The sequence below is a fragment of the Mustela nigripes genome, chromosome 13 (genome assembly GCF_022355385.1).
Source record: "Mustela nigripes isolate SB6536 chromosome 13, MUSNIG.SB6536, whole genome shotgun sequence".
NCBI lineage: Eukaryota > Metazoa > Chordata > Mammalia > Carnivora > Mustelidae > Mustela > Mustela nigripes.
This window is the reverse complement of record NC_081569.1, coordinates 4,145,710-4,168,694: the sequence shown is the minus strand read 5'-3', so window position 1 is coordinate 4,168,694 and position 22,985 is coordinate 4,145,710. Positions and strand designations below refer to the sequence as shown.

The following is a 22,985-nucleotide window of genomic DNA, read 5'->3' as shown; positions in this document are numbered from 1 at the left end:
GCTACTTTTTTTTTTTAATACCCAGGACCTTACATCTTTTTGTCTTCATGTTCCCGACACCTTTTATTCAAATTCCTTTAAGACCATCAACTACTGACAAAGCTCACACCCCTACCAAAGGTCAGTGCCTTGGGATCTAAATCATCCAGGCCTTGAAACTTCTCTAGGGCCCTGCCACTTTAGGAACTCATTAAAAATGCATCGTGGGCCCCACTCCAGACCTACTAATTCAGAACCTACATTTTGAACAAGATCCCCAGGAGGATTACGTGCACATTACAGTTTGAGAAGCACTCATCTAGAAAAACCTGAGGCTTGCTACATCAAGCTTCTGATCAGTTCCCCTCACCACACCCCAAAAGCTTTTCATGTCATCATTTCCCTTGACTTAAAGATTGTAGGTTAAACACAGCTCTTACAGCATAATGGCAACTAATACCTAAACTAACAAAAGCATGGTGGCTATATAGGACATTTCCCAAAGAATCTGATCTCTGAAAACATGGGTGGGGTGTGCAGTGGGGAGTAGGGAGGAGAGAGGGAGGTGACAATAACCAGGAGCAAAGAATACACAAGTCTGGTATAGACTGTGGTAACAGTTTCGGGAAAAATGTTGACTAGAGCAAGCTGAATGTCGAGAAAAATATTCAGGACAGCTGGAAGTCTTTGTAAGCTCATGCTGGGAAAAAACAAAGGGAGCTAGGGCCTACTGCTTGAAGCAGACACCGGTGAAGAGACAAGGAGAGGTGCCACGAAGGACACTACCAGGTCACACGACAAAACCGGACCACGAACAACAGTTTAATGAAGTGTTGTAGCAACGTTGCGTTGACTGGAATTGAGAACGTCTCTGTTACATAAGAACATCTCTGTTCTTAATGGGTCAGGAAGAACTTATATAGAGACAGAGAAAGAGAACACGCAAGTGATAAAGGTAAATGCCAACAACAGGAGAATCCGGATAAAAGAAATACAAGTATTCCTTGTGTAACTTTAAGACTTTAGTAAATCTGAAATTATTCCCGAAGTTTTTTTTTTTTAATGACATGAAGGAAAACTAGTCAATTCCCATTGGACTTTCTCTGCCTCTTGCAAGGTAACTGGATCTAGCCCAAAAAGGAGAATCAAGCACAAGAAATAGGGCCTAGATTCCCCAGCGGGGGCGGTGTCGGAGGGAGGGTGATAATTAAGTACCTTTCAAGCCTTAGCCTATAAGAAGAAATAATCTTCTTTTAAACAAGCTTTTTAAAACCTCAGAAACGTGCATGAATATTTGCAGGCACACATGTGGACAAAGTTCTGCCTTCTCAACCAAGCATGCCGACCCCTCCAACAGTAATTAGCTTACACCTGGCAGAGAGCAGGTGACCCGCATCTGCGGAAGAGTCCCGGAAGGCTGGAGACCTCGCCTCCCTTAGAGCTGGTATGCTCACCGAGGCTACACTCTTTCCAGCAAAGTTATTCGACTTAAGGACACAATATTGACATGGAGGCAACACAGAAGTAGGGAAAAAAATTTTAGTTCATCCCAGCCCATTATCAAAACAGAGGCTGGCAGAAGTAGTTACTTGCCACAGCCAATTTGTGACCGTACTCCTTCCAGTGGTTTCAAATACTTTCTTTAGAGAGAACTAAACATATATAGGTACGAGTAGAAGACAGTTACTCTACTCGAGGAAGGCAAGACAGCAGAGGCACCTCCCTGCCCTCTGTTGGGATCCTTGCAGCCATTCGTAGATACTTCCATATGCCAATCTGGAAGAACAGGACAGAGTGCTCCACTGAATGCAGTGCCAACCACACAAGAACAAGGTCAAGGGGCTTCAACTGATAGCTCTGGAAATGACAAGGCCATCCAGCAGACCTAAGATCAGAAGGCCCCGGGATTAACACAGCTGGGTCATATCAGCCCCTCCATGCAGTTTCTTGCAAATATTACAGTGGAAGGGGCCAAGGATATGGAGTTTGACTAGAAGATATAGGGAAGACAAAATCTTGTATGAAGAGGCATAGGGTCTTCCAGATGTTCTGATATTTCCTTCAACCCACAGAAGGAACCAGGTTTCTGGAAACTGTCACCTATGGTCAGATGCCCTGGAGTGACCTGTCCTATAGTCAGCTCACACAGGGCCTGGCCAGGTAGTTCTGTCAATAACTACAGATCAAAGGAAAAGCTTCTGGGGAAGATGGCACCTCATTTCAAGAGATGGAACCTGACTTACTCCCGGCCCAGGCCATGAGATCATAATTCCCTTGGTGTAAGGCTGCTGGGCGGCCAGCATTGATTTTTACCAGCTGAGAATCGGGAGGGAAGGAGCCAAATAGCTGGCAATTGACAGGTTCCCCTCTTTCTCCTAAAATAGGAAGTACATTTTTTGGAAAGACACACTCTTTAAGCTACATAACTTAAATCCCGTGGAAGTGACAGGTCACTCATGTTGCAGGCCAGTAACTTATCTCGAAATCTACTTCCCATCACAGGGCACAGAGCTTCACCAAGGCCAGATGTCGAGTATTAACCCAGATGGCTTGGGGGGTGGAAAGTGTGGGAGAGAATTCCATAGTCACCCTTCAACGAGAGCCAAGGCCCTGACCTCTGTGCTCTATTCCTCAACTCCACAACTCGGGGACTGGAAAAGTCTGAGCTTCTGGTAGCCAAGTGTATATAACTTGGGCCTTCCAAAAGCGACTAAGAAAAGCCGTGTTCGCTTTCTGGAGCAGAGGCACGCATCCCCACTCCCATGCTGGCAAGAATCGGCATCAGCGACAGACAGCACTCTGGGAAGTCACGGGAGGAGAGGACCTGGCAGAGGGTTCCAGCTCATTAAAGCTACCTCCGAGGGTACAGGAGACCAAATCAGCAGTAATATTTTTAGACCGATTGTTAACTTTCTCCACTTTCACCCTTCTATGCCAGTTCCTGTGGGTTTTACAGCTGAGTCACTGTTCGAATTTTCTGAAGCCTTCCCCAAGAGTACAAAGTCACCCCGAGTCTGGTGGTGGCAACAATAATGGCAGCAAGAGCTTGGCACGGGATATAGGGATCGTAAGACAGTGTCTGAGTTTGAGCTCAGCTTGGGGAGAGACCAGGCCCAAGACATCATAGTCAGATGCCTGCTATCTCCTGGGAGTAGTCATGGGGAAAAAACCCAGACCAGGGGCCATTATTTCTAGCCTGAGATTTAGGGCCACATACCTACAATACCTCCTTTCCTATCTTAACCCTTGCAGTACACATGCTCTCCTACACAACTTCTTTTTCATCCAGGAGGCACCACACGTTTACTGCTTCCCAGGCCCTCCCTCTTCTCTGCACTTCTGGCTGGACAACCCCAGTCTCCCCTCAGTAGACTGCCTGACTCCATGACAGTGTTCACGTCCTAGTGAACGACAGAATCTTCTGTAAATATGTGTCTTCATGCTTTAGAATCTAGGAAGGTTCAGAGATACTGATCTTTGAAGAAATCTATCCATCCAGCTGATCAAAACAAGTAGGAGGCAGAAGAATGGAAGAGACCTTGACCAATCTACAGTTCAAAAGTACCCAGGATTAACAACAAGAACAGTGGCTTGGCACTCATTATTCATTCAAAACACCCTTATAAAAAGCCAGGAGCCAGGCACTGTGCTGCATGCTGGGGACAGAAGTGGCAAAGTGGATAAGTGAATTAGATTTGTAGAACTTGGTCAGGCCCAGGAGGACCATGTTCTATGGATGAGAAGCCGAACTCTGTCACCTCAGAAAGGCTGAATGTCACCTCAGAAAGGCTGCTTGGAAGGACAGCAGCAGAAGCAAAATGCCAAGAGTGCCCCTTTCATCCCACGCTGACCCAGCCTGCACACCCGACAGGGAGCCTGCAAGTAACAGTACAGGGAACATACCATTCATAACCTGACCAGTTAGTGGTCAGGGTAGAAACCAGAGAAGGCTGACAGGTTAAGAATCCCTGAGGAACTTCTAAAGGACAGGGGCCTTTAGAGATGCCTCTGGCATCCTCAGCCTGAACATCTGGTCTACCTGCTGGGCTTCGGTACAAGGCACACAAGGACTCCCTGGCTTCTAGCTCCCCCAACCCGAAGAAGATTCTCAGCCATGCCCCTTCCTGCTGAGTAAATACTATGCATGCAAGGGTCCCCACGTGGGATCAGGAAGACCGACCCATCAGCTACTGCTGCTGATGGGCAGACACCCAGGTGGAGGGCAGTCAGAACTGTCCGCTGCACGCCCTGGCCTTGAGGGGCCTCGGCAAGGGAACACAGCCCTTCTGGCTGGACAACCCCAGGGCTGATACAGAGATACTCCAACGCAAGTGTTCTCATCCACATGTTCAAGTTCTGCTTACAGGAAGGCAGGTGTAACAGAAAGCACAAGAGTTTTAGAACCAAAGAGACATGGGTAGAATTCTGGCAGCTGTGTGATTTCTGGCACTTCACAACCTCTGTGAACCTACCTCCTCATCTTTACAACGAAAGTAATGTCTGTACCCACTTCGCAGAACTTTGGAGGCATTAAAGTTATGTGATAGACTGTGTGTGGGAAGCAGTCGGTAACCAGTGGTTTTTAGGCATTCCACCCCCCATCCTGAGCTCCTGGGGGCAGCTTTCAGAGCCCTGCTCCTCCATTACAGGACTTAAGACACTGCCAGGAAGACAAAGGAAGAGCCGAACACATGCCCTGGGGTCTAAGGGAAACACCCACTTCTAATATTAAAAGGGCTTCCTTCCCAGCAACAGGTGAGGCCTCAGGGTAGGCATTGTCTTGAGAGAGGGACCCCACAAAGTGCCATATCCAAACCAATGCTGGCACAAATCTCAAAACCAGATTCCACCTCCAGTGGAACCAAGCAGGCCTCTGAGGCCAATGGAACCCAGGTAACAGAAGGACCCTAGTCCCCTGAGAAAGGTCTCCATGTACCAGCCTCATGCTGAGAACCCAATGAAGGGTTGTCCCTATGCAAAAAAAAAGAAACCTAGCTATCTCTCTGTACACATCTGTATCACCTAGGGGAGAAAATGAGAGTGCCCGTCGTGCTTGATGAAAGCGATATGAAGCCACTACCATGCAGCATTTAGTACACCTTCTCACCGGTTGTCCCTGGACAGTTATGGGGGTTTTATTCACTGACGAATAACCTAGTACGTGGCTGACAGCCAGAACTCAATGATTGTTGAATAATTTGAGCCAAGATATTCAGTCAAGAGCCCTGCTAGCTCTACCCATGCACCCAAAACTGCTAAATACTTAACAGCGGCAGAGGATGGTCAAAGGTAAAGCCATGGGTGCCTGGGGCAACAGATCACCAAGCAGAGCCCGAGGACGCAGCCCGGACCTTGTGCACCACACGGACAGCCCAGTGCCATGCTGTCTGCAAGGGTGACTCCCAGACTGTCCAGAGCTGTTAAAATACCTCCTCCCCGCTGAAGAAAGTGAGCTAGTTGGTCTTCAGATGGGAAGGCAGTGTAGGCACTGGAATGTGGGCTGCGTGTTCCCGCATTGCTGGCAAGGGTGCCCGATCTGGCACTGCAGCTGGCTGGTGGGAGGGCTACAGCCTACTCCAGGAGGCAGCACCCTCATGTGAGCTCTCCGTGAAGGGCCCGAGCTCAGAGAAAGAAGAGGGATGGCTATCACCAAAGTTTCAAAATTCAAAGACATGGGGGTATAGCTCAGTGGTAGAGCATTTGACTGCAAAATTCAAAGACATCATGGATATTAGGGATGAGTGTGTCTTTAACTCTCAGAAAGGAAGACAGAGCTACACCAACCCTGCCCATAGCCAGATCATACCACCACGGCAGCCCTCTAGTTCCTGTGAATGCTAGGGCCACAGACTGCAGTCCCTTCTTGATCCACAGAATCATGCAGTATTTGTCACTAACGCCTGAGATGAAAGGCGGAGAAATAAATCCATCCCCACTTTGGAGACAAACAGCTGTAAGACAAGACATTCAGGTAATATGGAAGCCAGAGAAATTTTGGCTGGGTCCAAGCTATTTTTTTATAGCCCAATTTCACAGTAACTTTCAAGCCATGTTCTCCAAGACCCAAGTTGGGTCCTCCTGCACTTCTATGTGCTATAATACCTTTCCAGAGGACCCTTGTAGCTAAGACAGAACAGAGCCAAAGAAAGGCCACACCCCAACCCGGTGTCAGTGAAAGATAGTGCCTTAGTAAAACGTGGATCACAAAGACAGGTGCCCACCTCCTCTGTGAGCTCCTCCGTCTTTTCCTGAGATACCGTGGGAGTGAGGACAAGGTCAGATTCATAGGCCATCCAGGTCAACCTCAGAGTACCACATAAAAGAAGTGACCATGGCCTCTTAGCCAAGATCCCCAGGCACAGGATACCATACTTGCTTGCGTGGGGGAACAGGGCACCTACCAACCTTTCTGGAAAAACCTGAGTCAGCTGAAGGCCAGTACTTCAAGAAATTCTATCTTAATCCAGATGTAGTTACTTATGGCAAAGTTCTTCCCTATCCTCAATCAAATTAAAAAAAAAAAAAAATCCAACCCCCTAACCCCAGTCAAATGGGATTTTGCTGAAACAACTGGCCATTAAAATGCCAACAAACACAACAGTCCCAGGCTCTGCAAAGCATTCTAAAAAAAGACCTGCGCCAAATAGGGTGGAGGCCAGAGAAATCAACAAGACAGTACCTTGCTGCCTTGACTGCCAGTTTCTTGAGCGGGGGAGGCAAGGAAAGGATGGCAGGCTCAGTGAATCCCACAGTCGGCATCAACAGCAAATGGCTGCCCCACCCCCACTACCTTTCCATCTCCCTAAAGTATCTGCTGCCGACACTCTTTTTAATAAGACACAATTCACATAAAGCAAGATACGTGGATCTTAAGTTACCTATCATATTTCCTAAGTTCCCATTCTTCCTGAATACTCCAAGCCTTGGGTCTGGCCAACACCCCCCCCCCCACCCCCCTGCACCACAAGAAGGAAATAAATGGGCACTGGGAGGGTCTCACCAGAAGCAGCTCAAGGGGTTGCCAAGAACCCCCTTCAATCTGTCCCCATCAAATCCTCCCAAGGCAACAAGGGGCCCTAAAGGGGAGTGGCTCTTCTCTGTCCATTTGGTTACCCTTCACACAAAGAAAAACAAAGCCTCTGCAGCTTAGAGTTACTCCACCCTACTGACCCTGCCTACCCCTAGCCAGGGTCAATGCTCTTACCCATATGTTAAGCCAATTTCAATATCCTAGTGCCACGCAGCCTCACCTGAGGTTAAAATTATTCCCCTGCCATGATTCTGGGACCACCCATCCTCATATACAGGCCCCTAGTTTTCAAAGCCACTGAGAAACAGAATCTGGACCTCCAGTGATCAGCCCCTGAGGTCCCCCTCCCCCACCTAAAAGTGTTTTGCTTCATCATCTCCAAGACAGGCCTGGGCACTAGGGGGTTAGCTGGATCTTTTCTGCATAAGACTGTCACCTTGGGGACCCTTCTCAGGGCCACCACAGGTGCAGACTAACAACTCCAGGGAATTTATCAGGGTAAGTGGAAAAGCCATGCCTGCCTTTACGAGCCACCATCTGTCCTGCCACACTCACAGCCAGCATTTTCATCTCTTGCAAAACAGCTCCATGTTGTATTGGGGGGGGGGGGAGTGATGCAAAGGGGAAGAGAACAACTGTTGCTGTGGACAGACGTCTTCACTTGCCACCCCATGCGTCCCCCTCCCCCAGCCAACTCATTTTCTGGCACTCACCCGAGTGTGTGCTGCTCTGGGCTGAGGAATCCGAATCCTGGGTGCTCCAGGGTCGGTCCCAGCCTGTGAGACTGAGGGACTGCAGGCCAAGGCACAAGTCATTTGCATCTGGGAGGCCCCGGGAAGAATCTTGCGCAGAGGTGGGGAAAAGCATCCTGCTTGCAAATGTTTCTTCAGAGTCCTGGAAGTCTGCTTTGGACAGGAGGACAGCAGAAACCCCAGAGTTAAGGGCTGTTTTCCCCAGTATTATCAACAATAAGTCTTATTAATAGTAGTTTTCCCAAGCCCGAGGAGCAGACATCCAGGCTGGCTGGACGCTGTGGCCACTGCCTCTGCACTTTTGGGGGCGTTAGAGCAAGAGCAGTTGCCATACGGCCCCCTCCCCACATACACACCCCTATCCCGTCTGCATTACAGACGGGGCCAGCATGTGATCAGGCTGCTGATGCTTCCCGCTGCCAGTGACATCAGCCGGCTGAGCCGTGCAATAGAGAGCGGCATCATCCCTCACAGAATGGGGGAGGAGCAGGAGGGGACGACAGGGAGGAGACTTGCCTCCCCGGGAAAAGATAGCACAACAGCTACTTGGAACAGTCCGGGTGCAGTGCTGGTAAGTCTGGGTTCCGAGGCAGCGCCCTCCGGTCTCCAGCAATGGTGGCCAAGCGGCCCTCAGGCAGGACTAAAGTCCTCTCCGCTGACAGCAAAGCCAAAGCAGCCGACTGCCTGCCTGTGTAGCTCTGCCCTCCTGCCCCTCCCTTCCCCTCCCTCTGCTCTCCACCCCCAAACCCAAAAACACTCTAGTCCTGGACTCTCTCCAGCTGCTTGCTCAAGCCCTGGTTTTGCAGCCCAATGCAAAGCTTCACAATCCTGCTAGCAAAAATCTATGTGCTCCAAGTGGCCCCTGAGCAGCACCCTGACACAGCAGTGTTTACCACTGGAACAGGATCACCTTCGGAAAAACGCAGCACTCTGGGACCCTGGGGGACAGCCCCTGGTGCTCCAGGCTTGTCTGGAGCAGTTTATCACAGAGAAAGAGGGTCAGCTGTGGCAGAGGGAAGGGAACCACCGGGCTGCTCAGGTGTCCCACAACCCACACGCCCAGGTAAGTACTGCCCTCACCAGGACGATCCCTGTCCCCAGCGTTCCCTCACCGCGGCAGGATGGGCCCGAGTCATAAGCAGATCTGTCAGGTCCAGCTCCCCCACCCTCCAGCAACCACAGGGACAGACTGGGGCGACATCGCTAAAACAGGAGAGACAGAAGGAGGAGAAACGGTCCCAACCATATTCTGCCTCATCAGATCTCCAGTGTTCAGGAGCTCCCCCCACCCAGCTCTGCTGATACTCTCTCTCTGGCCTTCCAGGCGCACTCCGAGCTACGCCGGCCAGCTGGGAGGCTCACGGATGCCTCACTCAGGGGTGCTGCCCAGGACCCAGGCCCTGCTCCTGTGACCACTCACAGCTCCAGCAACAAAGTCCAGCTCTGCCCGGAGATGGTGGAACTTCCGCCATTTTCTCTTTGCCTCCGTGCTCTCTCCCCCATCAGTCCTTTTCCATCATGACCTGTAGTCACAAGGCTTCCCCCTCTGAGAAGGCAGAGCCAAGTCCCAGCCTCGGCAGGCAGGCCGCTCCCACCTAGACCAGGTGGGAAGCTCTCCACCTCGCTTGTTCCTGTGTTCCACAAGGAGTAACCAGATACAGGAAGCCGGCCCACCTGGGACTGCCTGTGACAGGGTCCCAGGTGGGCAGAGGCAGGGGTGATGCTGTTAGCCGCAGGAGAGGCCAGCCAAGCTCTCTGCACTGTACACCCTCACGTCCTGGGGCACTCAGGCATAGCCGGGAGGGGAGAAATGACCGGTCCGTGGGAGGGACTCCTCCCCTCGGTGGTTTTTTCCTTCTCCTTTTCTTTCTTTCAGAGATCTGCTGCTGTGTCATCCATCCACGTTACTCCCGTCTGGCTGTAGACACTGCTCGCTTGCGCTCTGTGTTTGCTAAAGCCCCGCTCACCGCTGCACCAGGCCGGTGTTGCCCTCACCCCAGAACACTCCCTCCTGCCGCTCGATGCTCATACTTTGCACAAGCTAAAAGTACACTTGAAAAATAATCTGTACATATTAATTACAAAAATGTAATGCTACCGTTAAAAACATCCACATTTAAATATCCAATCCCCCTTAACCCTGCTATCCGTATAGTCCCTTCCACCCCACAATGAGGTCAACTGTGCCCAGAAGCTCCTATCCCCACCCAAACCTCTCAAGTGAGGATTTTGTACTCCTGACTACCCTCCTGCCCCTGGCAAAGGGAACCTGATAGCCGACTATATTCTTGCTGCCCACAGTCTAGTGTGGCCCGCCAGCAGCACCAGCATCGTGGGGGCTTGTTACAAATACAGAATCTCAATGCACCCCACCCCCAGACCCACAGAAAGGATCTACATTTTAACAAGATTCCCAGTTGATATGAACCCACGTGAAAGTCTGAGCAACACGATCTATGCCACTTCCACAACCTTCCCACCCAACCTAAGTTGACAGACCCAGGCCCAAGCAGCAACGCAGTTTGAGGACATTGATGTGTAAGCGCATCCGGGCACTCCAGGATCGAAATACAACCTGACCTTCACTCCCAGCGTGCCCACTGAAGGCATCACCTCCAGCCTCATCCAGACATTCTCCATTCCATGGTTTCTTCCAGAAAAAGGTTTTTACCACCACTGCAGGATTCCTTCACTAGATCCTAAAAATCAGTGGAGCCCATACCCATTAAATGCTTAACACTACAGGCTGGGAAAAGTTAAATAGCTTTACACGTCTGATGGATCCTGCTTTGGCTCACAAGGTCTGCCACTGTGCGTTCTTGGCCAAGTTACTGAGCCATTCTGAGCCTCTTCTTATCTGCAACTGCAGCTCCCTTTCAGGATCGCATGAAGTGTCTGGTACACTGCCTGACACAAAGCGTTTTATCAGTGTTCTATTTTCAGTAGGGTGACTGTATAATTTATCATCCAAACCAAGGCATTTTTGAGAGAGAAAGGGGGCAGATTTTAATAACTATACCAGAACAAACATCCAATTTTAAAGTCAGTTACAGAGGGGTGCCTGGGTGGCTCAGTGGGTTAAAGCCTCTGCCTTTGGCTCAGGTCATGATCCCAGGGTCCTGGGATCGAGCCCCACATCAGGCTCTCTCTGCTCAGTGGAGAGCCTGCTTCCTCCTCTCTCTCTCTGCCTGCCTTTCTGCCTACTTGTGATCTCTGTCAAATAAATAAATAAAATATTTAAAAAATAAAAAATAATAATAAAAAATAGAGTCAGTTACAGTAACAAGAAGTACAGCATCGGGTAAACAGTTAACAATACCGCAGGTGACGTATGGGGACAGATGGCACCGCTACTTACCGTGGCAAGCACTGAGTATCATGGAGAACTGTCTGATCACTAGGCTGTACACCAGAAACTAACAGCACGCTCTAGGTTAGTGATACTTCAGTGAAAACAAACTCATACCCGGATAGCAGGCTTAAACAGAGACGGTGGGTGAACTGGCTTGCACGATCACTCCATCTGCAGCCAGTTGTGTTCAGAAACATTTTACTCAAAAGACTTCCTTCTTTTTTTTTTTTTTTTTTTTTAAGTAATCCTTATACCCAGCGTTGAGCTCAAACTCATGACTCCAAGATCAAGAGTCACACACTGTACTGACTGTACCAGCCCGGGGCCCCTCCAGAAACCTTGTAGTCCTTTCCAATGGCTGCCTGATCCCATCTCTCCAACTTCCCATTCTGCTCCACCTCTTCCCTCTGTACTGAAAGAGAGCTGGAGAAGTACACTCCCAGCCACACTAACTCTAGGGAAGAGGTCTCAAAGGCTCATTTCACTGAGCAAAAGCTTTTCTTTGCTTCTCAAACTCATGGCAGATGCTGGGCAGGAACCTGCCCCTTTTTACTGGATGCCGGTCTTCATGATCTCTTGCTGAGCACCAGGTGGGCACTCTGATGTACTAAAGGCTGGTAACCAGTGCAAGATGAAGTGCAAATTCTCACTCTAAGGCAACCTTTTGAACAATCTCTCTCTTAAATGCTTTTTCCTACAAGTTTTCTTTATCCATACCTATACAAAGCTTCTGATTTAAGTTTCTTAATTTGGTTCAAAAATTTAAAGTCCTTTCTGGCAAGTTAGGGGAGTAAGACGAGAGCAGCGCCAGGTCCTCATTTGTGACACCATGAAGGCAGGAGCCATCGCCCAAGGGTTGATGGTGATTGCAAAAAGCTGGCTGAGGCCCATGGGAAGCCTGAGTTGGGTTCAGAGCAGATATCACAAGCTGATCCTAGGGAAAAGGAGACCTAATTTTGAGGAGGCAGGAGGGAAGAAGGTAAGCAAGGTAAACATGTTTGCATGAGTCGAGCCGTGGGAGAACGGAGGCTGGAATGTCAAAATGCTGCTCCACCGAGCAACGAGGAATGCCTGTGAACTCAAACAGGAAACTATGTGCGAAAGGGCCCAAGAGGAGCCAGACGTCAGAGCTGGGAAGGCCGGAGATGAGAGGGAGAAGAGGGAGAACCGCTGGGGAGAAAGAAGATACGTACACCAATGGCATAAACAGACCACAAAGCTGCATCTATACCGTGACCAGAACATGACAATTCTGTGCACTGATGGAACTTTTGGTAAAGGAACACAGAAAAATACCAACAGCGAACATGTGAGGTTAGCGGGCTGCTAGTGCACATTCCTTTAGTAACTGCACAATCACAACAATGCAAAAGTAAGATCTGTCCCCTCTTTTCTTTTCCCTCTTTTGGCCTTAAAGCAGCACATATAGTTTGTTCAGCAACCACACTGGAGCACTTTTACAAAAATCTCAACTTCATCCCCAGATTCCAGTCCCTGGAACAGGAGAGGACGACACTGGATCGTTTGTCCCCATTAGATTCTTTCAAATGACTAACTTTATAGTCAGCCGAGTCTACTTAAGTCAATGATTTATGGTTCTTAAGGTTTTAACAAGCCCATAAAGTAGCATTCCTAAGAATGTATTTCTAAAAAGACTGAAAGACAATTTTCTCACCCAAACATCCAGAAAGCCAAAATGATCTTGAAAATCCATTTTGGCAACTTAAAGAGAAAGAACAAACGTGCAAGGGGTCAGACATCTCAAGATCATTTCAACTCCTCTGTTTGCTCTACGTCCCTTAACCCTCGTAAGCCAGGGAGACTGTGGGCTTCTCCAGAGCAGGACTCCTCAAACTTTAAGGGGCACATGAAGGACAAGGGCATCTTTCTGGAACACAGATTCATATGCAGTGGGTCTGGGTCAAACCCAGAACTTGCAGTCCTAACACACTCCCAAATGATGTCAACACTCCCGGTATGCTGGCTACACTGAGGAACACAAGTTTAAAAGGGTTTTTCTGCCCCCAGATTGTCTCTTCCAGGTAACTCACCGCATTCTTACTCAACACCACTTTTTTCACCGTGTTCGCTCCACTAAACAAGTACCTTCAATGGCTCCCTGTGGCCTCTCAGATCAAAGCCAACCTTCAGGCCTAGGCTTACTTATTAACTTTCTCTTACACTATTCACCAAACATTAAAGGTTAAGCTTGAGTTAATCAGAACTCCCCGGAAGTTCACACTCGAGAGAATAATTTAATGCCAACCTGCGTGCTCATAGGTGAAACAAGTTTAGACAAGAGAGCATCCAGGACAGCTAAGACATTGAGGGAACACTTACAGAGGACTGTAGTTATACGTCCTATCACATTACAGATTAAGGTATTAAGGTAGGAAAGACGACAACTGACTTTTGATGCCCAACCATAAAAATGGGATCCTTGGCTTATTTTAGTCCTGAGTAATCTTCAATTAAAGTCCACAAATTATTTCCATGAAAATAAAAAGTGGTTTCTACAATATTCTTAAAATGAGTATTAACAATGTTTAGATTCTAAAGTGTCATGTACCATGTTCATATACTGAAAGATTAAATATTGTTAGAAAGCAAATTCTCACCCAATTGATCCACGTGGTCAATGCGAGCCCAACAATATACCTGGCCTTTGAGCAGTTCAGGGGGGACAGACCCTTCAACACACGGTGCTGGAGCCACCACATAACCACATGGGAAAGAAATCAACTTTGACCCCCCACCTCACATCATATATAAACATTAATTCAATGTGGATCAAAGAGACCTAAAAAAGTTAAAACTAAAACTTCTTTAAGGAAACACAGACTCTCTGTGACTTGGGGTGGGGGAATGGACAGAACCAAAGGTTTCTTACCGAGGACAAAGAAAGCAATGATCATTAGAAAAAACTTCAGGGGTGCCTGGGTGGCTCAGTCATTAAGCATCTGCCTTCAGCTCAGGTCATGATCTTAGGGTCCTAGGATGGAGCCCTGGGGACTCGGGCTCCCTGCTTGGTGGAGAGCTTCTCCCTCCCCCCATGCTCCTCTCCCTCTAGAGTTTGCTTCTTCCTCTGCCCCTCCCCCCACTCGCACTAAAAAAATCTTTAAAAAGTACTGAGGAAAAAACGTTTGATAAACTGAACTTATCAAAGTTAAAAACTTCTGTTCATCAAGACATCATTGAGAAAATAATCGGGCAAGCTACGAAATGGGAGGAAATATCCACAGATAAGATCTGGTAAGTGGCGTGTATGTAAAGTGTATAAAACCTTAACTCAAAAATGAAAGAAAAAAATATTTTTCAAAATATTGAAAAAGGGCAAAATATTGAAAAGGTATTTCACAAAGATATGCAACTGGTCAGCAAGCACTTGAAAAAGTACTCAACATCATTAGTCAAAGAAATGCAAACTGGACCACAGGAACTACTCCACACCCACCAGTCTGAAATGAGAAAGAACGGTTCCACATTCCGCCAGCATTCAGGGTGGCCAATCAAAACTTCCATGCATTATTACACGTGGTGCAATCGCTTTTGAAAAAGGTCTCGAATTTCTTACACAACTAAACAGAAGACGATTCTATGACCCAGCAATTCCACTCCTAGTTCTCCCAACCAAGAGGAATGAAAGTATGGGTTTACAAGCAGGTCTGTACTTGAACAGCCAGCAGTAGCCTTATTCCCAACCACCAAAACCTGGAGACAGACCAAGTGACCATTAACACAGGAATAAAATGTGGCACATGTAGTAGGACCCAGGGGTCAAAAGGAACAAGCTGATAGATGAAACACGGAGGAATCTTAATCACCAAAAGCAGCTTTCCATAAATGGAATTCTATCTAGGTACTCTTGTCTGAAGTTCTAGAACAGACAAAACTCACACATGGTGAAAAGAAATCTGGTGGTTGCTTCTGCGGGAGACCAAGTGGAGAGCAGAGGGAGCTAACGGGACCCTTTGTGAGGGGACGTAATACGGGCATTGTGATGGGAATGAGGCCGGCTGTGAGCGTCTGTAGGGATGCGTCTAGTGATCCATATGGGATCTGTGCATTTCACCCCGTAGACATTTTACCTCAAAAAACTGTAAATGAGGGGCGCCTGGGTGGCTCAGCGGGTTAAAGCCTCTGCCTTCGGCCTGGGTCATGATCCCAGGATCCTGGGATCGAGCCTCACATCGGGCTCTCTGCTCAATGCAGAGCCTGCTTCTCTCTCTCTCTCTCTCTCTCTGCCTGCCTCTTTGCCTACTTGTGTTCTCTGTCAAATAAATAAATAAAATCTTTAAAAAAAAAACTGTAAATGAATATTGAACATTACTTAATGACGTGCATACTGACGATTTAAGGGTGAATTATACCCACATCTGCAACTTACTTTGAAGCACCTTATGAAAGTACGACAAACTGATAAATGGTTAAAGGGATAGCTAAGTGGGTACGTGTTAAAGCAAACTGACAAAATGTTGACTGTAGACTCCAGACGGCGTGCAGGATGGGGTTCACTTCATAGCTCATTCAGCTTTTCTGTATGTCAGAAAACTTCATAATAAAATGTCGGGGGAAAATTAAGTCAGACTTTTTCTGACAAAAGGCAAGTCTGATTGAACTAATTGGTTTGACAATAAGAACTGACTTCGTTAGATTTTATGGTTGACATTTTCCGTAAGCACAGCAAGTTAGAATCTATAGACCCAAGGTTTTGACAGTACATATTTAAAGCAAGTGGTAAGATAAAAAGAATTTTAAGATACTTTCTTGGCAAAGATGTATTTTTAAAATTTTTAAAAAGATTTTATTTATTTATTTGACAGACAGAAAGGGGGGGGCACAGGCAGGGGGACTGGGAGAGGGAGAAGCAGGTTCCCTGCCAAGCAGGGACCCCGATGAGGAGTTCAAACCCAGGACACTGGGATCATGACCTGAGTCAAGGCAGATGCTTAAATGACTGAGCTACTCAGGCACCCCTTAAGCTAACAGTAATTTTCCCAATGTTTTTGGTAAACAAGGTCTTTAAGTTAAACAACGATAGACACAGGAGTTATCTAAAACCCGTATAAAGTACTCTCGGTACACTTTAAAAAAACTGAGAAATTCAGTAACTGTTAACTTAGGTAACAAATCTTTTCACAAATTAGATGGTTTCCAGTTCCTTCTCTGTCACAAATACGAAGGAGTGAATGGAACTGTCAGCATGTACAAGACTAAAAATAATGACAGATGTCTGATTTTTTGCATAGAACTCGAGGAGTTCAAACAACTCAGAGATGCTGCTCTAATAACTCCTTCATTTCCCATCTATTTATTTATGTGAATAAGTTTACTCAGAGCACAGATCTATAAAAACAAAAAATAGGAATATATTTGGTGTTGAAAACCCTGAGTCATTCCAGCAATAAGTGAATCATCCAAAATTACAAGGGTTTTGAAAATGTCTCATCTATCTCATTAAGAAGCACTTCCAACAAACAATTAAAGAAAATCTTATGAAAATTTGTAACACTGAGATTGTCTTAATCAATTGTCCGAGCAAAGACCACAGCAATCCAGAACACTTACAGCCATTTAGTCACAGAAAATAATTTAAAACTTCAATTTATGTACTGTTTTTTTTTTTTTTTTGCAGAGAAGTACAGCCTATGATCAACAAAAGACCCATAAATATAAAATATCACATTAGGATAAAATTCCATAGGAGAAGTAGACTAGAGATAGGACAAAAGGAGAAGAGGAACCGTGAAAAATATCCTACCATTAAAGAATGGGCTTATATATTTTTCAGATAGATAATAGGTATCAAATAGGTCTATTCCACCAGACATACTTTCACTTATGACATCAAATTACATATATGCAAGAAGTACGTTGTATTTTTTTAATTGTTTTATGGTAAACTATACATGAAATTTTACCATTCTAGCCATTTTTAAATATATGTCTTTTTTTAAAAAAAGATTTTATTTATTTGACGAGAGAGATCACAAGTAGGCAGAGAAGCAGGTAGAGAGAGAGAGGGAGGAAGCAGGCTCCCTGTGGAGTGGAGAGCCCGATGTGGGGCTCGATCCCAGGATCCAAAGATCATGACCTGAGCCGAAGCCAGAGGCTTTAACCCACTGAGCCACCCAGGCGCCCCTATACAATTCATTTTTAAATATACAATTCAAATTGCATTTTTGTGTAACCTGTCAACACTATGTATTGCCAGAAAGCTTTCATCTCAAATTGAAATTCAGTGCCTATTAAACACTAACTCCCCACAAGCCCCATCTCCAGTCCCTTGGTAACCACTTTCTGTCTCTATGAATTCAGCTACTTCAGGAATCTCCAAGAAGTAGACTCAGATATTATCTGTCCTTTGTGTCCGACTTAGTTCACTTTGTAGGATCTCCCAGGTTCATTCACATTGTAGCCTGTATCAGAATGTCCTTCCTTAGGCTGAATAATATCCCACTGTAGGTAGATACCTTCTGTTTACCCACTCAACTGTCAGACATTTGCATTAGTTCTACCTTTCGGCTACTGTGAATAGTACTGCTGTGAACACTGATGTACAAAAATGGGTTCAATTCCTTCACATATATACCTAGAAGTGGAACTGATGGCAATTCTACGTTTCAGTTTTATTTTTGGGAAACCCACACTACTTTTTACTCTGGCAGTACCACTTCACATTCAGCAGTGCACATGTGTTCTAAATGCCCCACATCCTCACCCACACTCCTCTCTCTTGTTTTGACAATGACCATCCTAGTGCGAGTGAATTGGTATCTCATTGTGGGGTATACTGGTTGTGGTGGTTTGTTTGTTTGTTTTAGATCAATGGGATGTATACAAACTCACATTTCAAGACTGCTGCTGCCCCATTCCTGAATCTCCTAGGCCATGTTTTTAAAAATCTCCCCCACACCAGGATTTTGTTTGAACTGTTTTTCTTCTTATGGCATCCAAGTGGTCCCTTTATTTTTATTTTATTTTTTTTAAGATTTTATTTATTTATTTGTCAGAGAGAGAGAGAGAACAAGAGCGAGCACAGGCAGAGTGGCAGGCAGAGTCAGAGGGAGAAGCAGGCTCCCTGCGGAGCAAGGAGCCCGATGTGGGACTCGATCCCAGGACGCTGGGATCATGACCTGAGCCGAAGGCAGCTGCTTAACCAACTGAGCCACCCAGGCGTCCCCAAGTGGCCCCTTTAGACAAAAGCCATCTTCCCACAGGATTCTGCCTCACTGATCACAGTGATGATCCACAGGTGAACATGGGAGCCAACCTGGGCCAGAATAACCCATTCCTAGGAAGGAGTGAAGGCCAGTCCAGGTATGGACACAAATCACACCAAGCTAACTGGGAGTACTTTCTGAGATTTTTCTAATTAGATATAGTGGAGGAAGAACCATTTCCTAGCTTCAGGATGCTAGAGAATGTGAACATATCCCTTTCCTCAGATAAAAGGGCAACTGTGCAAAAGGAGAAAATGAAACCCACACTTGGGGAGAGGCTGCAAAGAGACAAGATCTTGTCCAGATTGAAGGCCCTGGATTTAGCATCCTTGCTTAGTTTTCTAGCCACTTCTTCCTCTCTGTGAGGTATATACCAAGAGCCTTCCAACACATCTCACATTTTGCTAAGGCTGGTTCTAATCAGTGTTTGATCATTTGCCAATAGGAGTGTTCTGCATAGTTCAGGCCCTTTAGCCAGAACTGACCAAACAAGTAATTACTTCCATTAGGATGAGAATTTCCGGGACAGAAGTCCCTAATGCCCCACCACCAGATGAGGGTCAGCCACAAAGAAAAGCAGGAAAGGGTCTAAAAGACCACTTGGTTCAATCTTTTCCACTAGAGAGCAAACAAGGCCCAGAGAAGACCAAAGTGACAAAGCTACTAAGTGGCAGAGGTGGGATCCAAATCCAGGGACAAAGCTGTTCTGCCTCCCTCCTACCCTGGGACACTTTCTTATGCCAGGTCTGCACTCATGCATGTCCCAACTCAGGCTTGTTTCATCCATAAATTATTAGTGGATTCTCTTTTTTCCACTTAAGTGAACCTATCCCATCCTATCAAGGGTTCAATTCTTAACACTCGCTTCTCTCCTCTCTTATTATCGTCCCCCCAAGCTCTCAGTTTTTCAGCGAAATGTCAAGTTCACATTCTGGTGTTTTCAAGACTCCAATGCCACGTGCATGCGGTGTTTCTGAAAGCGACCACTTAAATTCTTCCCCGTGGAAAGCAAGAGAGGACTGCTGATTCAAGTCTAGCTCCACCTCGTCTATGGCTCCCGGTGGGGCAGCATCTGAAACAGAAGGTCTTGAAGACTCTGGTCCAGGGTCCTGGCCTACAGTATGCTGTCAGAGGCTGTGCGTGCCTGAGCTGTATGGAAAACTAGTGTGATCTAAACACAATCAAGTGTGAGGTTCTCCTGTTCAGATTTGGGGTTTGCACAAGTTCCTTAAACAGGATGCCAAGTTGGAGACCCTTACAGTGCCAAACCACAGCAGATCTAGAGAACATAACAGCTATTTTTAAAAGGACTGGGTGCTTTCATATACTATGGAGAGACTAATCTGGTAAGTTTCTGAAAAGTGATCTGACAAGTCCACTTAAAGCTCTGAAAGATACTTATTAGATAAAGGATTTTACTTCAGAGATTTATTCTAGATCCAAGTAATCACAGATATAGCCAAAAGTTTTAACTTTAGGTACTTTCTACTAGTGTTTAAAACAGACACCTATGTAAGCAAATGATCTCCAATAATTTGAAATTCTTAACTTTTAAAACCATGAACAATTTAGCAGTCTGCTAAAGCCTATTGCTACCTTCTAAGAATAATGTTGTTAAATATGTAAAATAGTGATAATTTGGTTTTTTTTTTTTTAAGATTTTATTTATTTGATGGGGCGCCTAGGTGGCTCAGTGGGTTAAAGCCTCTGGCTTTGGCTCAGGTCATGATCCCAGGGTCCTGGGATTAAGCCCCGCATCAGGCTCTCTGTGCAGCAGGGAGCCTGCTTCCCTCTCTCTCTTTGCCTGCCTCTCTGCCTACTTGTGATCTCTGTCTATCAAATAAATAAATAAAAATCTTTTAAAAAGTAAAAAATAAAAAAATAATTAAGAAGATTTTATTTATTTGAGAGAGAACATGCAACTGGGGAGTGGTTTAGAGAGAGAGGGAAAAAGTAGACTCTCTGCTGAGCGGGGAGCCTGACGCAGGACTCGATCCCAGAACCCCGGGATCATGACCTGAGTTGAAGGCAGACGTTTAATGGATTGAGTCACCGAGGCATCCTGATTTTTTTTCCCCCAAACATTTTACTTACTTGAGGGGGAAACAAGGGGGCTCGGAGCAGAGGGAAAAGGACAAGCAGACTCCACACTGAGCGCAGTCCTGTCATTGAGCCAGATGCAGGGCTCACTCTCATAACCCTGAAATCACTACCTGAGCTAAAACCAAGAGTCAGACACTTAACCAACTGCCAGAGTATTAGGCCCTACTATTTTGTGATTTGCTGCCAATGTTTACAATAAAAATAAATGCTACATTTCAGGTAAACATTAGTGAAAATGAAGATCTATTCACCTAGATCCAAGTTCCTAGATTCCCTGAACTCTATTCACGGATCTGGGTTAAGAATTCCATATTATGTGTGTTTACACAGTAATATGCTATGTAACTTTAGAGACATATAAAAGACAATGACTTATAAAGAGACATATAAAATCAATGACGCTAAAAGATAAGAGAAAGAGCAAAATCACTACTAGTGTGTTCACAAAGCTTTCACTTTAATAAATATGTGTGTGTGTGTTAGAAAAATACTGGATACGCTAAAATGTTAGTTATCCCTCAGCAGTGGGACTACATAGGACTGTTTCCCCTTTGTCTGTTTTACAATGAGCATATTGAACAAGAAAAACATTGGTTATAAAACAGGGTAATGTAACTAGGATTAATATCCCCTAAATAAACTCAAAAACTTTTCTAAAAATTTTTATAAAGAAAAATCGGTATTAGAAGATTTTAAATTTGACACTAGGAGTTTAACAATAATACAAAATTGGGATCATAATTTAAATACAGTAAGCCACAGAATATTAAAAATAGAAGGGGCTTTGGAACCCACTTAGTCCAGGCTCTTCACTTCACAGCAGAAACACCCTCCCTGCTGTGGATTCCAGCTTTAACCCCTGACCTCTGCACAGTTCCCTCTCCCCCCATAATTGTACTCACTACTTCTTCAGTCAAGAAGAAATAAGAAGACCTGCATTCAGAAGCTGCCATACACACAACACAGTGGGAGTTTTCCTCCCTGTGATCAAAACCATCAAGGCTTAGTTTTGAGCGGCAAAGCTCTGACATTCCAGCAGATGGGGATGGTACCACACAGACCAAGGATTTTAGAAATCATATTCGCTACTTCATAAAGCGAGAAAAAGAGCAGAATGCATGGACAGGCTCTAGAATAATCTGGTAAGGTACAATTCCTTCCACCAACTGGAGTCTCAGGATTGGTTCCCCCTCCCACTTTCTACCACAGCTCCTCTACACGGTACTCTTCTCCTCAAGTCCAAGCTCACCTGGAGCTGGGCTGAGAAAATCGGAGCATGAGGTTGACATAATTGGACACAGTGAGGGACAGACACAAAGATGCCAGCATGGAGCTCCAGCTTGCTCTCCTCCATTCCACATCTGTGATCCCACCCTACAACAGGCCCTGGAGAAAAAACGAGCCCAGATCCACCTCAGGGAGGCACCGGCTCCCCTGCAGGCCTGACCCTCGCAGCCAGATGTCTCTCGCTTCCTAGAGCACCCTGTGAGCCCTGACTGTCCACGCACACCAGTACTTCAAGAGGCCTGCTCGGTAAGGTTTCTGTGATCCTCCTTCACCTCCACTGGTGACGTAATCTAAGTCCTATAATATCTAAGTCCTCTAATAAATCCTTAGTCCATTATGACCATTGTGGTTCTGCTTTCTGGTCAAACTCAGAGACTATCTCCTAAGAGGACAGTATATGGAGCAACAAAGTCATCCCCACAGTAAACAGGACAGCAAGAAATTTCACTTCGAGAGCCAAGGACATAAGCAAATTTGGACTGGCTGCCAGGCTCAAGAATCCAAAGGTGAAGCCAAGAGGATGGCTGGCACCCCCTGGCCTGCCAGTCAGACCCACATGCCTCCGGGACTGCTGTGTCACATTCAGAACACACTAGCCACATGGGGCTACTGACCTCTTAAAAAGTGGCTGTTCCAACTAGGGAAGTGAATTAACATTTTAATGAAAAAACTGGCAACTTGGGTCTCTTATTGGAACACTTTCAGTATGGTTCAGCACTGAAAGATATTAATCTACATTTTCAACTTTATATTTTATAAGACTTAAATACATAAACTATTTCAGATGAAAATTTGCAGGTCAAATCAAGATAGGCTGCCAGTGTGAAATATAATGCAGGTCATTAGAATAAACTGCATATACTCTTGCAATAAATTCATGTATCAAATGATGTTATACACCTAATACTAACACAATGTTATATGTCAAGTGTACCTCAATGAAAAACTTTAAACTATATATTCCCTGCATTTTGAATCATAAAACACCTCCTAATGTTTATATAAATCACATGTTGAATATTTCAGACTAAAATTATTAAAATGAAAAAGATAAGAACACATGGAGAAGGCATTAAATCCATTTTGTAAGTGTTGACACGGAAGCTCAAGCAAGGTGAAGCCCAGGTGGCCAGGGGGGCTCTCCGATGCCGACATGACATACCAGCACTCAGCGCAGACAGAATCTTCACGGGTCGGACAGACACTCCACATTTCGGACAGAAAAGGCAGTATCTCAAGAATAGACAAGCACAGGGTAG

At 45.9% G+C, this 22,985-nt stretch overlaps 1 protein-coding gene across 14 annotated transcripts in view; it reads right to left on the bottom strand.

Annotated features, from left to right (window-relative positions):
• CPEB1 (cytoplasmic polyadenylation element binding protein 1) overlaps positions 1–22,985 on the bottom strand; it is a 104,086-nt gene that overhangs the window by 17,002 nt on the left and 64,099 nt on the right. For 5 of the 14 annotated variants that reach the window (XM_059371507.1, XM_059371498.1, XM_059371492.1 and 2 more), the window contains exon 3: positions 7,723–7,914. In XM_059371507.1, coding sequence (XP_059227490.1) covers positions 7,723–7,876 — 154 coding nt within the window. In that variant the 5' untranslated portion in view covers positions 7,877–7,914. Of the gene's footprint in view, positions 1–7,722; positions 7,915–8,117; positions 8,231–8,277; positions 8,451–9,181; positions 9,351–9,435; positions 9,720–13,164; positions 13,186–22,985 lie in introns of those variants that run through there. The other 9 variants (XM_059371494.1, XM_059371496.1, XM_059371506.1 and 6 more) reach the window with 8 other exon arrangements.